Source organism: Oncorhynchus mykiss, chromosome 13 (genome assembly GCF_057628025.1).
Source record: "Oncorhynchus mykiss isolate SJ-2025 chromosome 13, ASM5762802v1, whole genome shotgun sequence".
Classification (NCBI taxonomy): domain Eukaryota; kingdom Metazoa; phylum Chordata; class Actinopteri; order Salmoniformes; family Salmonidae; genus Oncorhynchus; species Oncorhynchus mykiss.
The window spans coordinates 27,175,408-27,188,328 of record NC_143034.1 but is presented as its reverse complement, the minus strand read 5'-3'; the positions used below and the strand labels follow the sequence as shown (position 1 = coordinate 27,188,328).

The window sequence follows — 12,921 nt, the reverse complement described above, 5'->3', positions numbered from 1 at the left end:
TGTCATTCTATGTGTCTGGTGTGCTCCGGTCTCTGTCATTCTATGTGTCTGGTGTGCTCCAGTCTCTGTCATTCTATGTGTCTGGTGTGCTCCGGTCTCTGTCATTATATGTGTCTGGTGTGCTCCGGTCTCTGTCATTCTATGTGTCTGGTGTGCTCCAGTCTCTGTCATTCTATGTGTCTGGTGTGCTCCGGTCTCTGTCATTCTATGTGTCTGGTGTGCTCCGGTCTCTGTCATTCTATGTGTCTGGTGTGCTCCGGTCTCTGTCATTCTATGTGTCTGGTGTGCTCCGGTCTCTGTCATTCTATGTGTCTGGTGTGCTCCGGTCTCTGTCATTCTATGTGTCTGGTGTGCTCCAGTCTCTGTCATTCTATGTGTCTGGTGTGCTCCAGTCTCTGTCATTCTATGTGTCTGGTGTGCTCCAGTCTCTGTCATTCTATGTGTCTGGTGTGCTCCGGTCTCTGTCATTCTATGTGTCTGGTGTGCTCCGGTCTCTGTCATTCTATGTGTCTGGTGTGCTCCAGTCTCTGTCATTCTATGTGTCTGGTGTGCTCCGGTCTCTGTCATTCTATGTGTCTGGTGTGCTCCGGTCTCTGTCATTCTATGTGTCTGGTGTGCTCCGGTCTCTGTCATTATATGTGTCTGGTGTGCTCCGGTCTCTGTCATTCTATGTGTCTGGTGTGCTCCAGTCTCTGTCATTCTATGTGTCTGGTGTGCTCCGGTCTCTGTCATTCTATGTGTCTGGTGTGCTCCGGTCTCTGTCATTCTATGTGTCTGGTGTGCTCCGGTCTCTGTCATTCTATGTGTCTGGTGTGCTCCGGTCTCTGTCATTCTATGTGTCTGGTGTGCTCCGGTCTCTGTCATTCTATGTGTCTGGTGTGCTCCAGTCTCTGTCATTCTATGTGTCTGGTGTGCTCCAGTCTCTGTCATTCTATGTGTCTAGTGTGCTCCGGTCTCTGTCATTCTATGTGTCTGGTGTGCTCTAGTCTCTGTCATTCTACGTGGCTGGTGTGCTCCAGTCTCTGTCATTCTATGTGTCTGGTGTGCTCTAGTCTCTGTCATTCTATGTGTCTGGTGTGCTCCAGTCTCTGTCATTCTATGTGTCTGGTGTGCTCCAGTCTCTGTCATTCTATGTGTCTAGTGTGCTCCGGTCTCTGTCATTCTATGTGTCTGGTGTGCTCTAGTCTCTGTCATTCTACGTGGCTGGTGTGCTCCAGTCTCTGTCATTCTATGTGTCTGGTGTGCTCTAGTCTCTGTCATTCTACGTGTCTGGTGTGCTCTAGTCTCTGTCATTCTACGTGGCTGGTGTGCTCCAGTCTCTGTCATTCTATGTGTCTGGTGTGCTCCGGTCTCTGTCATTCTATGTGTCTGGTGTGCTCCGGTCTCTGTCATTCTACGTGTCTGGTGTGCTCTAGTCTCTGTCATTCTACGTGGCTGGTGTGCTCCAGTCTCTGTCATTCTATGTGTCTGGTGTGCTCTAGTCTCTGTCATTCTACGTGTCTGGTGTGCTCTAGTCTCTGTCATTCTACGTGGCTGGTGTGCTCCGGTCTCTGTCATTCTATGTGTCTGGTGTGCTCCGGTCTCTGTCATTCTACGTGTCTGGTGTGCTCTAGTCTCTGTCATTCTACGTGGCTGGTGTGCTCCAGTCTCTGTCATTCTATGTGTCTGGTGTGCTCTAGTCTCTCTCTCTATCTAGCCCCTCTCCCTTCCTCTCTCTGTCTAGCCCCTCTCCCTTTCTCTGTCCGTCTAGCCCCCTCTCCCTTTCTCTGTCGGTCTAGCCCCCTCTCCCTTTCTCTGTCCGTCTAGTCCTTCTCCCTTTCTCTCTCTGTCTAGTCCCTCTCCCTTTCTCTGTCCGTCTAGCCCCTCTCCCTTTCTCTGTCCGTCTAGCCCCTCTCCCTTTCTCTGTCCGTCTAGCCCCCTCTCCCTTTCTCTGTCCGTCTAGCCCCTCTCCCTTTCTCTGTCTGTCTAGTCCCTCTCCCTTTCTCTGTCCGTCTAGCCCCCTCTCCCTTTCTCTGTCCGTCTAGCCCCCTCTCTTTATCTGCCTGGTTTTCCTTTTTCTGTCAGTCAGCAGCAGGCCTTTCCATGATGATCCTGTTACAACGGGTAAAAAGCCTCTGTCTGGGAGGTATGGTAATTAACGGACGTACTCACCACGAGAATGTTACAGTGTGGAATGTTACAGTGTTACAGAGTGGAATAATGAATTAGACATAGGATAGAGCAGGAGGCTAACAAGTCTGGCCCACTGACCATGTGTGTGTGCGACCCTTACCTGGTCTGGCGTGGTCTTGCCCTCCTCAGCAACCATGGCACGCAGGCAGGAGATGGAGCCGATGAGAGGCACAGCCAGACCGACACGTAGATACCTCTGACCCTTAGTACTGAACACCAGGGTCACACGCATACACCTGGAGAGGGAGAAAGAGAATCTTGTTCTAGACAGTTCTTCACAAGCGGCATCTAGACTTGCTGTGCTGGTCTCTTATCCCCTCCACAGTGTCTGTCTGGGCATGCCTGACTGCAAGGCGATGCTAACGTGTTAGCACCACAGGGAGTGTGTCTGCTGAGGCATGCCTATCTACAATCAACAGGAGCTAGCTACTGCAGAAGATGTGGGCATGACAGGTGGAGCAATGGAAGGATGGAGGGATGAGCACTCAACGCTATTTGAGGCCACGGGTTTGAGGTACGACTCAGTTTTTTATTTATTTTTTATTTATTTTACCTTTATTGAACTAGGCAAGTCAGTTAAGAACAAATTCCTATTTTCAATGACGGCCTAGGAACAGTGGGTTAACTACAGATTTGTACCTTGTCAGCTCGGGGGTTTGAACTTGCAACCTTCCGGTTACTAGTCCAATGCTCTAACCACAAGGCTACCCTGCCGCCCCAGTTGAGGGAAGAAGGGGTGGAGAGATAGAGAGATGGAGGGATGGATAGAGGAAAGTCTGGTAGAGAGACAGGAGCTCTGATGACGCCCCAGCTTCCTGCTTTCCCATCATGCATTATTCAGGAAGTGTCGTCGTCGTCGCTAACAGAGTGCTCAAAGAGCAGAGACACGGGGAGGATGTGAGCGCTGGTTTGTTGATGTTGTTAGACACGCTGAGATGAGACGAGACTGGATGAGAGGCGGAGATGCGGTGTACATAGTAAGAGCCGGTGATGTTAGTTAACCCCTGCTGATGTAAGAAGACACAACCATTATTGAGATCTCACTGAGATTTCAGTTGGAGACAGCGGGGCGATAAGGGGAATATGCCATCGGTAAGTGAGGACAATGAGATGAGAGAATTACATCCCTCCCAAAGGGGGGGAGGCACAACGGAGTCCCAAAATCACTAACTGTGTGGGTCTCACTTGAACTGATGAGGATTCATGAAGTCAGTCTCTTGGTTTTAAGGTCATATACTGGATATGCAAGAGCTATACAAGAGTTATACCTTAATACAAATGCGGAAAGTTGCATCGGATACGGGTGTCTACTACCAAACTAGCATGTTAATAGCATCAGTATATACCGGCCCTGTGGATAGACTGTCTGTGAGATAGAGAGGGACAATGTGATATATACTCTATTCCAGTAAGCTGTTGTGTATCTATCAGAAACGCCCACCCTGCTTAGTACTTGATCATATTCCACTTTGTCTTGTCACAAAAAGGGAGAACTGGTAACATGAAAAAGTGTACATGTCACACACACACACAAACACACGTGCAGTGGCTTTATGACTGGTGTGGCTTACCTGGTTTGCCGTAGGGGAATGGGCAGTGAGATGCAGAGGAAGGGGTCAAAGGTGTTGCTCTGTTTAAGGCAATGCGGACATGTCAGGGAGGACCTACAGACACAACAGAGAGAGGGAGAGAGGGGGTTGGGTTAAAGGGATATTTCACCCCAATTACTAAATGACATATTGGTTTCCTTACCCTGTAAGCAGTTTATGGACAAGGTAAGACAGCAATCCACGCTTTAGTTTTGTTTACCTGGACACTGTATCAAATGCTACCTTTTAAGCATTTGTTTGTGGCACAAATCCAATGCAAGTCAATGCTAACTATATTTGCATTTTTGTGCTTCATGTCCAAATCATCTATGTCACACAACAAATGTTTTGATACGTTAGGATGAGTAAGCCAGATCTAATCGAGGGGCAACCTGGTCAAATCCATTTTCCAACCAGCTCCTCTCACGTGAGGTGGGATGGTGTGGTACATAGACACATGATCTTGGGCACCGTGTGTGTGGTGTGTGGTGTGTGTGTGTGTGTGTGTTTAGGTTGAGTGGAGAAGTAGAGATCTAACCTCACCTGGCAGGGCTTCTCTATATGTGTAACGTTATGCATGGCGTATTACAGAGTAGGTGGGCAGAACAGAGAAAGTACATTTAGCTCCACGAGAGACAACACTACACCTGGAGCCTCACATCCCCAGTTAGGAAACACACCGGAATAGACTGAAATATTCACAAGAAAGGAGAGAAATAATGTGGTTTTATTTAAATATTTCAGCAGGTGTTCAAAAACCGTGGTGGGAAGAGAGGAATGTGGGAACGAAAAAAGCTAAGAAAGAAAAAGAGTCACACAGCAGAAATGAAGTAGATTTAGGGAGGTTAACCGCTACATCGCTTAGCCACCTTAAATTAATTTGACCGGTAATGCTTAGGTTCATTTTCATAATTTTGTAGGATTAAATTGGCACGCTTGTATTTCGTTAGTCGTCATGCATCTTATTCGTCACACGTGCACAGCATGCAGAGCTTAGTTTGAGGAGAGGTATAGCCTACTTACTGCAGTGAAAACTGCTTTCGGAAGCCCAATCACTGAGCAACAAATAACAATTCTAAATGCAATCGCTTGTTAAAAACATTGGTGTCCATGATTAAAAAGGAGTTATTTTTATTTCTCAATATCAACTCGTAAAGCGCGCCTCCCATTCGGCTCTCGGATGCATACGCTATAGCCTACCTACCGTTGACTATCAGCGCGTCACCCACCATTTTACAATGTGAGCTTGAGGCAGTATAATTGTTTGAAACTTGAACGTTTACGTCACTTCAAATAATGAGGCATGTGTTACCTAGCCAAAATACCTCCATAGAAACGTGGAGGCAATTATTTTATGAAGACTTCCTCATGCCATTAACCAGCATTTCTCTCCTGTTCTATTGATTTTCATATCAACTTTCTTTCATTGTCCAGCAGCCAAAGGCACAATCCTAATCACATTAGCAACCCATCATAGTAGTTGCTATTAGATTCCCCCTCTTTCTAAGTTTCTAATTGAGATGTCATCTCTGTCAAATGGAACTGCTCCATTAGCTGCACAGTTTAGAACTGGGTTTTCCACCAATTGCATTTTGGGTAAATGTTTATTAGCTGCTTCATTACAGGAGTTGCATGTTAAATAATAGGCTACAGCCTTTTGACTGTAAGATGATAGGCTTGCTTTGTTCCATGATAAAAATGTATTAAAATGAAAAATGTCTGGTCCTTGTATGCATGCATAGTATTAGAGAGGAAGAGGTGAAACGAGAGGTTTCACTCTCGCCAAAAGAGGTCCAAAGCGTTTCTATTAGGGATGCACTGACATTACATTTTTGGCCGATACCAATATCCAATATTTTCCTTGTCAAAAGAAAAACGATCCCGATAACCGATATTTACATTTATTGCGGCCTTTTCAGCATTCTAGTTCAGTTAAATAGTTGAAACACACACACACACACACACACACACACACACACACACACACACACACACACACACACACACACACACACACACACACACTGACCAAAAAGTGATTTTGTTGGCATTTACGTATGTCCCCATTACCAGTAAAACATAATCAATACCAATTTACTTCAGTTAGGCCTACTTGCTGTGCCGTTTCGTTGTTCATTTGTTCAGTCTTAACCAGGATTTCATCATACATGTCAAGAAGTGACGTTTCAGCTGTCTGTCTGTCAGCGACCTCTCTTCTAATGCGCACTGTCACTGTGTCCGTTTCCATCTTGTCCAGCTGTGTCTGTAACATTTCACATAAACCCTGTTTCTTGTCTGCATCGAAGTAGCGGTCCTTGTACCTAGCATAGAGCATGGTGGTGACACAGAGAGAATACCACGGAATCTCTGGTTCACAGCCTCTTGTAGAGTACCTTTACAAGTTTTAACCCCAACGGTCTGTGTCGGTGGTTTTGTTGAGCAGCTTTTCAATGCCATGACAGAGGGTATCACGTCTTCTGCAGACACAGTTGATGAGCTTATTTCTCCAGTCAGTTGTTCGAATGGCGCTAGGAGTGTGTTCATGTTTCAAACATGTTCTCAAATGCCTTTGAAATGGCAACAGCGGTATAAGAACCAGCACATTCTTGAGCATGCAATACGACTTTCCTCAGTAGAAAATCCACGTCGACCCACTGTGCTGTCAGACTCAGCATGCTCATGAGGTTGACATCGCTGATCCAAATGTCAGTAGCGAAGCTAATAGCAGTGACGTCCATAGCAAGTAGCTCAGGGATGTGAGTTTCAACAATACTGTGTAACTCCGGTAGGGAAACATCTGAAAAATAGCACCTACTTGGTTGTGTGTACCGGTGCTCGACCAGTCGGCGAAATCCAACATCACCCACGATAGAGAACGGTTGATTGTCAAGGGCAATGAATTACATTATCTTGGCTTGAATGGATTTTGCCTTTGAGTTGTCTCGTTGAAATTTTCATACTCTTTCAAATGACGGCTCGACTTGTTGACTGCTCGATCCACACAGCAGACATTGTGGGCTAGGTTAGGAATGCTGTGTAGAGCTATATTTTTTGTGGCGTCATTACATCATCTACCTACGTTATATAGGTATGCACGTCAGCTTAGACATCGGTGTTGCACATTGGCGTTAAACTAGACATCGGGTCGACGCCGATGTTGGCATTTTTAGCTAATATCGTCCGATTCCGATATGCTTACAGATATATTGTGCATCCCTAGTTTCTATGGACTTATTTTGGGCCTAAGCTTGTTGCCTTCCAGTCTTTGGACGACTCCCATTGCTCTGATGTGTCGATCACGTCATTTTTTTAAAATCTTTTTTTTTTTTTTTACAGTTTGTTGATGATCAGTTAGTCGGCAGCAAAATTGACCAAAACGTCTATCCCTAAGTAGATGTGGTTATTAGAAAAAGAGAAGTGCAGACGGAAACAGAAGAGAGAGCACCAAGTCAACTGAGAAGCAAGGACATCCAGATTAACAGGGACTGCAACATCATCTGCAACATCATCCCAATGCAAAAGATTCACTCCCCCGTCTCATCCTCCCGTGTCATGCAGGGCATCCACTACCAGTGTCAACCAACACAATAATAACTCCAACATGAATACCTCCCTGGCCAGTGGCCCAGCCAGAGTACAACCAGGGGGATTTAGTAGTGGTGTGGGACAGCAGAGCCACAGAGGTGATCCGCCCTACAGGGGGATCAGCAGGGGATGAGCCTGGGGGTTAAGCACAGAAACATGGAGGACAGCCAAGAGGACTGTGTCAGCAGCATCCCCAGGGGGAGGGGGTGAGAGACGGAGAAGGGAAAGGCGGATGTAGAGAGAAAGATGGAGGAGAGAAGGAAGGATGCTGGTGGTAGAGAGACGGAAGGATGGTGGTTGTGGTAGAGATTGGTTGGAGAGAGAGAGGCAGCCATTAGCTTGTGTAGAACATATTGTGTGGAGCACCACCGTGCTGATACATCTGACTGCTCCTCTCTCTGCTCTCTCTGCTCTCTCTTTTCCTCCTGGTTGTTCTCAGCTGAATGAGTCCAGGTTATCAGGTGTTCTGCTGAGTCCCTCCAGGACAGTGATGCACTCAAGTATAGTTGGTAAAGGTCTGCAACAAGAGTTGTTACAACACAGGGCGTATATCCACAAAGAGTCTCAGAGTAGGAGCGCTGATCTAGGATCAGGTCCCCCACCTGTCCTTATAATCTTATTCCTTTGGATCTAAAAGGCTAAACTAATCCTAGATAAGCACTCCTACTCTGAGAGGTTTTGTAGATATTGTCCCAGATATAATAGAAATAGCATTACTATTTCAAAAGTATTACTTAGTTATTCTATTTCTATGAATCTAGTCAATCTATTTCTATGGATCTAGTCATTCTATTTCTATGGATCTATCACACATTCTGAGAGTTGGTTAAAATGATTCCTGTATTTACTCTGTTTGGGAAAGTGACAGTCACAGCATTAGTGGGGCTTACACGTTACAACATCACTTAGAATGCTCTCCATGGAGTCTGACGCGCACGCACACACACACACACACACACACACACACACACACACACACACACACACACACACACACACACACACACAGCTTAAAACTCTGTATGTGGAGGCTGACAGCGTTTCCAGTCTGGGGCGTGTGTGTGTGTGTCTGTGAGGAGAGAGTCTGTCAGTGTGTGTTTGTGTCTGTGAAGAGAAAGTCTGTCAGTGTGTGTGTGTGTGTCTGTGAGGAGAGAGTCTGTCAGTGTGTGTGTGTGTGTCTGTGAAGAGAAAGTCTGTTAGTGTCTGTGAGGAGAGTGTAACGTAATCCGTCTTCCTCTGACGAGGAGTATGAAATATCGGACCAATGCGCAGCGTGGTAAGTGTCCATGTTCATATTTATTTAAACTCAGAACACTAAACAAAATAACAAAGATAATGAAACTAAACGAAACAGTTCTGTAAGGTGACATACACTAAACAGAAAATAATCAACCACAATTAAAATGGGGAAAACGGGCTAACTAAGTATGATTCTCAATCAGAGACAACAATCGACAGCTGCCTCTGATTGAGAACCATATCAGGCCAAACACAGAAGTACAACATAGAAAAAATAACATAGACTACCCACCCCAACTCACGCCCTGACCAAACTAACACAAAGACAAAATAAAGGAACTAAGGTCAGAACATGACAGAGAGTCTGTCAGTGTGTGTGTGTGTCTGTGAGAAGAGTGTGTGTGTCAGTGTGTGTGTGTCAAACCTATCCTCGCACCACCATCCACTCTGCATTTGGCTGACTCTCACAGCACCAATCCCCTGGCCTCTAGCCCACAGCAACGAGTTAGCAGTCCTAGCGACCGACGGTCTACCAAAAACCATTATTCATCATTTATACAGATGAGGTTTTGAACAGCCTCTCTGCACTACCTAAATAAATAGTACGTGACCAGCATTACTAAACACGTAGCCTCATATCACCTTCCTTGAACGCAGCATCTATATCGCTCAAGACCACTGAATTACGAGATAATAATCCAAACAGCATGACTGAACTTGCAAGCCTCACCCTATTGGAATGCAGCTCTCGTGTCATAGGCCTACATATAGCACATGCTACGCATCAACATACATGAGACAGAATTCAAACATCATGACACAGACATAGTGCTTTTAGAGAAGGTCTGACCAGTAAATCGGTCCAAGAGCTTTCTTGAACGCAGCACTCGTAGCAAACAGCTCATACCGGGCATTACCCTGAACCCACATGAGACAGAATGAGACAGAATGAAGATACTGTATCAAACACACAACACAGACCTTCTTGGTGAATACATTTGAACCCACGGTGAATCAATCCCCTTTTCCTTTCAGTTTCACCAGCTAAAAACCTCTCTCTGCTTGAATAACGTATTTCAATGGATTCACAGTCGATTTTATCCAAAAATTGAGAGGACAAATGCGAGATATAACTTCCCCAGGGGTTGGAGTCAGCCGGGTCTCATAAATACCCATGTGAAAAGCCCATTTGAGATTCAATATCGCGCCATTGGTGATTTGCATTTTCCACAAATGTGGCTAAAAGCGAAGAGGTAGAGAAACACATTGGTAATGGCTGGGGTGGCGAATGATGCCTGAACAGAAATGCAAGGACCCCAATCCCAGACACTGATGGATACAGGCCGGCACAGAGGTCGTGATGCCATTTCAGCCCAGTGCCACTCCAGGACAAAGGCACAGGCTCGAGTATCCCCTCAGTCGTTCGACTAACCAATCAATCCACAGAGAAAAGTCTACAGTATAGCGTCTTCTGCCCTGTAATTAGCATAACATCTAAAGTGGAACACATGGCAAGTCCTTCCAGACTTTTACTCTACAGGTCAGCAGACAGTTCCTCCTCTGCTCCCTCCTTTCCTCTCTTCCTCATTTCCTCGCTACCTTGTTTCCTCTCTTCCTCATTTCCTCTCTACCTCATTTCCTCTCTACCTCATTTCCCCTCTTCCTCATTTCCTCTCTACCTCATTTCCTCTCTACCTCAATTCCTCTGGTGAAACGGGGAGGTCTTCTGTAGCCAGGTCCAAATTCCCCTGTCAGTCAGTCTGGGTTGCTGGTGTTTGTGTTGGGTTGGATGAGTGCACTGAGGCTGATCTGCCTCTATCTGCTTCTCCATTAGAGACCTTTAAACAAAGGGCCCACGCCATGGGAAATTAACAGAGGGCTACGCCTCAAATGGGGGAGGGGAGGGGAGACAATTGTTTTCGGCTGCCTCTCTCTGAGGGGTGTGACGAGTTGGAAGATGAATTCTGGGAGCTAATGCAACGTGGGTTAGGAGACAAGCTGATTGGTCTGTTGAATGCTTCCTGTGCTGGGACATTGTCTTCAACGTCAAGAGATTGAGTGTGACATTTGTGATATTGGAGGCAGCACTAAGCCAAAAAGGATGTTCATTTGTTTAAAAACTTTGAGTTGAACCCCCCCCCCCCCCAAAAATAGTTGTTGTGACCTTCATCTCACAGTGTTGATGAAGTTTAAGGTTGACCATCCTCATCATCCTGCTCTAGTATTTCCTCTGTTGATGATGAGTACTATCTCAGAGAGTGGCCTTTACAGTTCCAGTGTGTTCATGTCAGAGAGCTCATGAATATGCGTACGGTTACTGCCTCTATCCACTCAGAGAAGGGTATCTGCATCCGTGCCTGTGTGTGCATATCCTGCTTGCATACTGAGAGGGGCGACGCGCTCTGGTCCCCATCTGCAGTGTGGAGATATGAGGCTAGACGAGGCTCTAAACGTCCCTCTGTCTCTCTGGTCTCGATCCAGGCCGTTGACAGCCTCCTCCTCCACGTCACCGGAGCATTGGGGACCCGGACACCAGTTGGTGAACTCATTTTCTAAACAAACAACGGCACTGGGCTATCATCTCTGGCAAGCTCCAACTGCAACCACTTACTCTGTAGGCTCCTACAGTACAGATCCAACTCCATAAAAATCAAAGGTACATTGTGAGTGGGGCACGCACATCTGAGAACTCTCAGCTCCTCTCTCAGCTTAAGTACGCAATTTCTCTTTTTATTACCTCAGTTGTTACTTTGGCTTCAACAAGGAGGAGGGAAAACATATTGGCAGTCCTCACAATTACTCCACCGTCCTCAACCACTAGAGTCAATCGCATCATGAAAGAGTGTAAATAGTTTCACAGAGAGTAATAAAGTGCATCAACTCTGACAGTACTGGGTCAATACAATTGTATTGGTGTTTGCTTGGCAGAGAGGGGCCCTGAAGGGTAAGTAAACAGAGTAAACTGAACTACTGTATTAGTGGGGTAATTGGCAGACCTGTGTATGTGCGAACAGTGTGTGTGTGTGTGTGTGTGTGTGTGTGTGTGTGTGTGTGTGTGCGTGCGTGCATTCGTGTGAGAGAGAGAGAGAGAAAGTGTTAGTTGATGATAGTTAGAAGGTGTCGGGTCAGAAAGAGGAAGCAGGGCTTGGCAGAGTCTCTACGCTCTGTACGTTCACAAAAAAAAACCAGTGGAGAGATCAAAGCAACCCTCCACTTCAACAACTCTCTAACCCCCACTTCAAAGCATCCAGCCTGGGATGGGATCAGCTCAGAGACGCCCCAGGTAAGGTCATGGTGGAAGGGGGAAGATGGCAGCCCAGGAGGCCTCCCCGATGAAGAAGGGGTGTAAGTGGGTCATCATGGTAATAAAATCAAAGGAGAGGTTGAATGAGGAGTGACTGTGAACTCTGGATAATCTGCTTTAAAAGGTTTGGCTACAGAAATCTGCACCGCCATCTTGGGCAGCTGTGTTGAACTGAAGACACAGGGGAGAGTACGAATAGAAAGACAATATCTATTTCCTCAGTCCTTTGGGTGCCTCCCAAATGGCATGCTATTCCCTTTATAGTGCTCAACGTTTAACCATGGCCCATTGAAGTTGTGTAGCCTACTTTAAAAGCAATAGGGTGCCATTTGGGATGCTACCGTTGACACTAAGAAAACCAACGTTCCAAACTCAACATGACAGACTGAGGGTGTAGACCAAGACTCATTTGAGGCTGGAAAGTGACTGTCGCTTGTCTCTCTCGTCTCTGCAGCCTAAACCACCAGACAGCCTCCACTCTAATCGCAAACATTTATTCAGATCAGAACGCCCCTGAGGAGTATCACAGATATAAAAAGACTGGCAGAGAGGGAGAGAGAGAGAGCGAGAGAGAGAGAGAGAGACTGAGAAAGGATGATTGATTCAGAAAGAGAATGAAAGAAAGACAATGAGACTGACAGATTCAGAGAGATAAATCCCTTAGATTGAAATTTAATTGAGAGAGAGCGAAACAAACTAAGAGTGTATATTATTTTGTTTAGTCTTGCTATTAGAAATGAGCGCCATGGCAACCGCAATTATAGAAGGACAATAACATAAGGAGAAAGTGTGGAGGACGAGTCACAGAACCCAAACTCATCAGTGCCAATGGGTGTTTCTCGATATGTGTACTACCATGCTCCACACTCTCATGCTCCAATGACGTTCTCTTGATTACGTTCTTGTGAGGACGAGAGTGTGGAGAATGCATAAAACATTAGATTTGAGAAGCACTTCCCCTACTGTTTTATCTCACACTGCAGGACAATGGCAACGATAGACAAAACAAGATATACACAAAGCAAAAGTTTT

The 12,921-nt window shown here is 46.0% G+C and overlaps 1 protein-coding gene across 2 annotated transcripts in view; it reads right to left on the bottom strand.

Annotated features, from left to right (window-relative positions):
• LOC110485810 (ubiquitin carboxyl-terminal hydrolase 43) overlaps positions 1–12,921 on the bottom strand; it is a 126,692-nt gene that overhangs the window by 46,665 nt on the left and 67,106 nt on the right. For both annotated transcript variants that reach the window (XM_036940477.2, XM_090195900.1), the window contains exons 4-5: positions 3,744–3,836; positions 2,273–2,408 (exon numbers count right to left, since the gene is read on the bottom strand). In XM_036940477.2, coding sequence (XP_036796372.1) covers positions 2,273–2,408; positions 3,744–3,836 — 229 coding nt within the window. The remainder of the gene's footprint in view (positions 1–2,272; positions 2,409–3,743; positions 3,837–12,921) is intronic.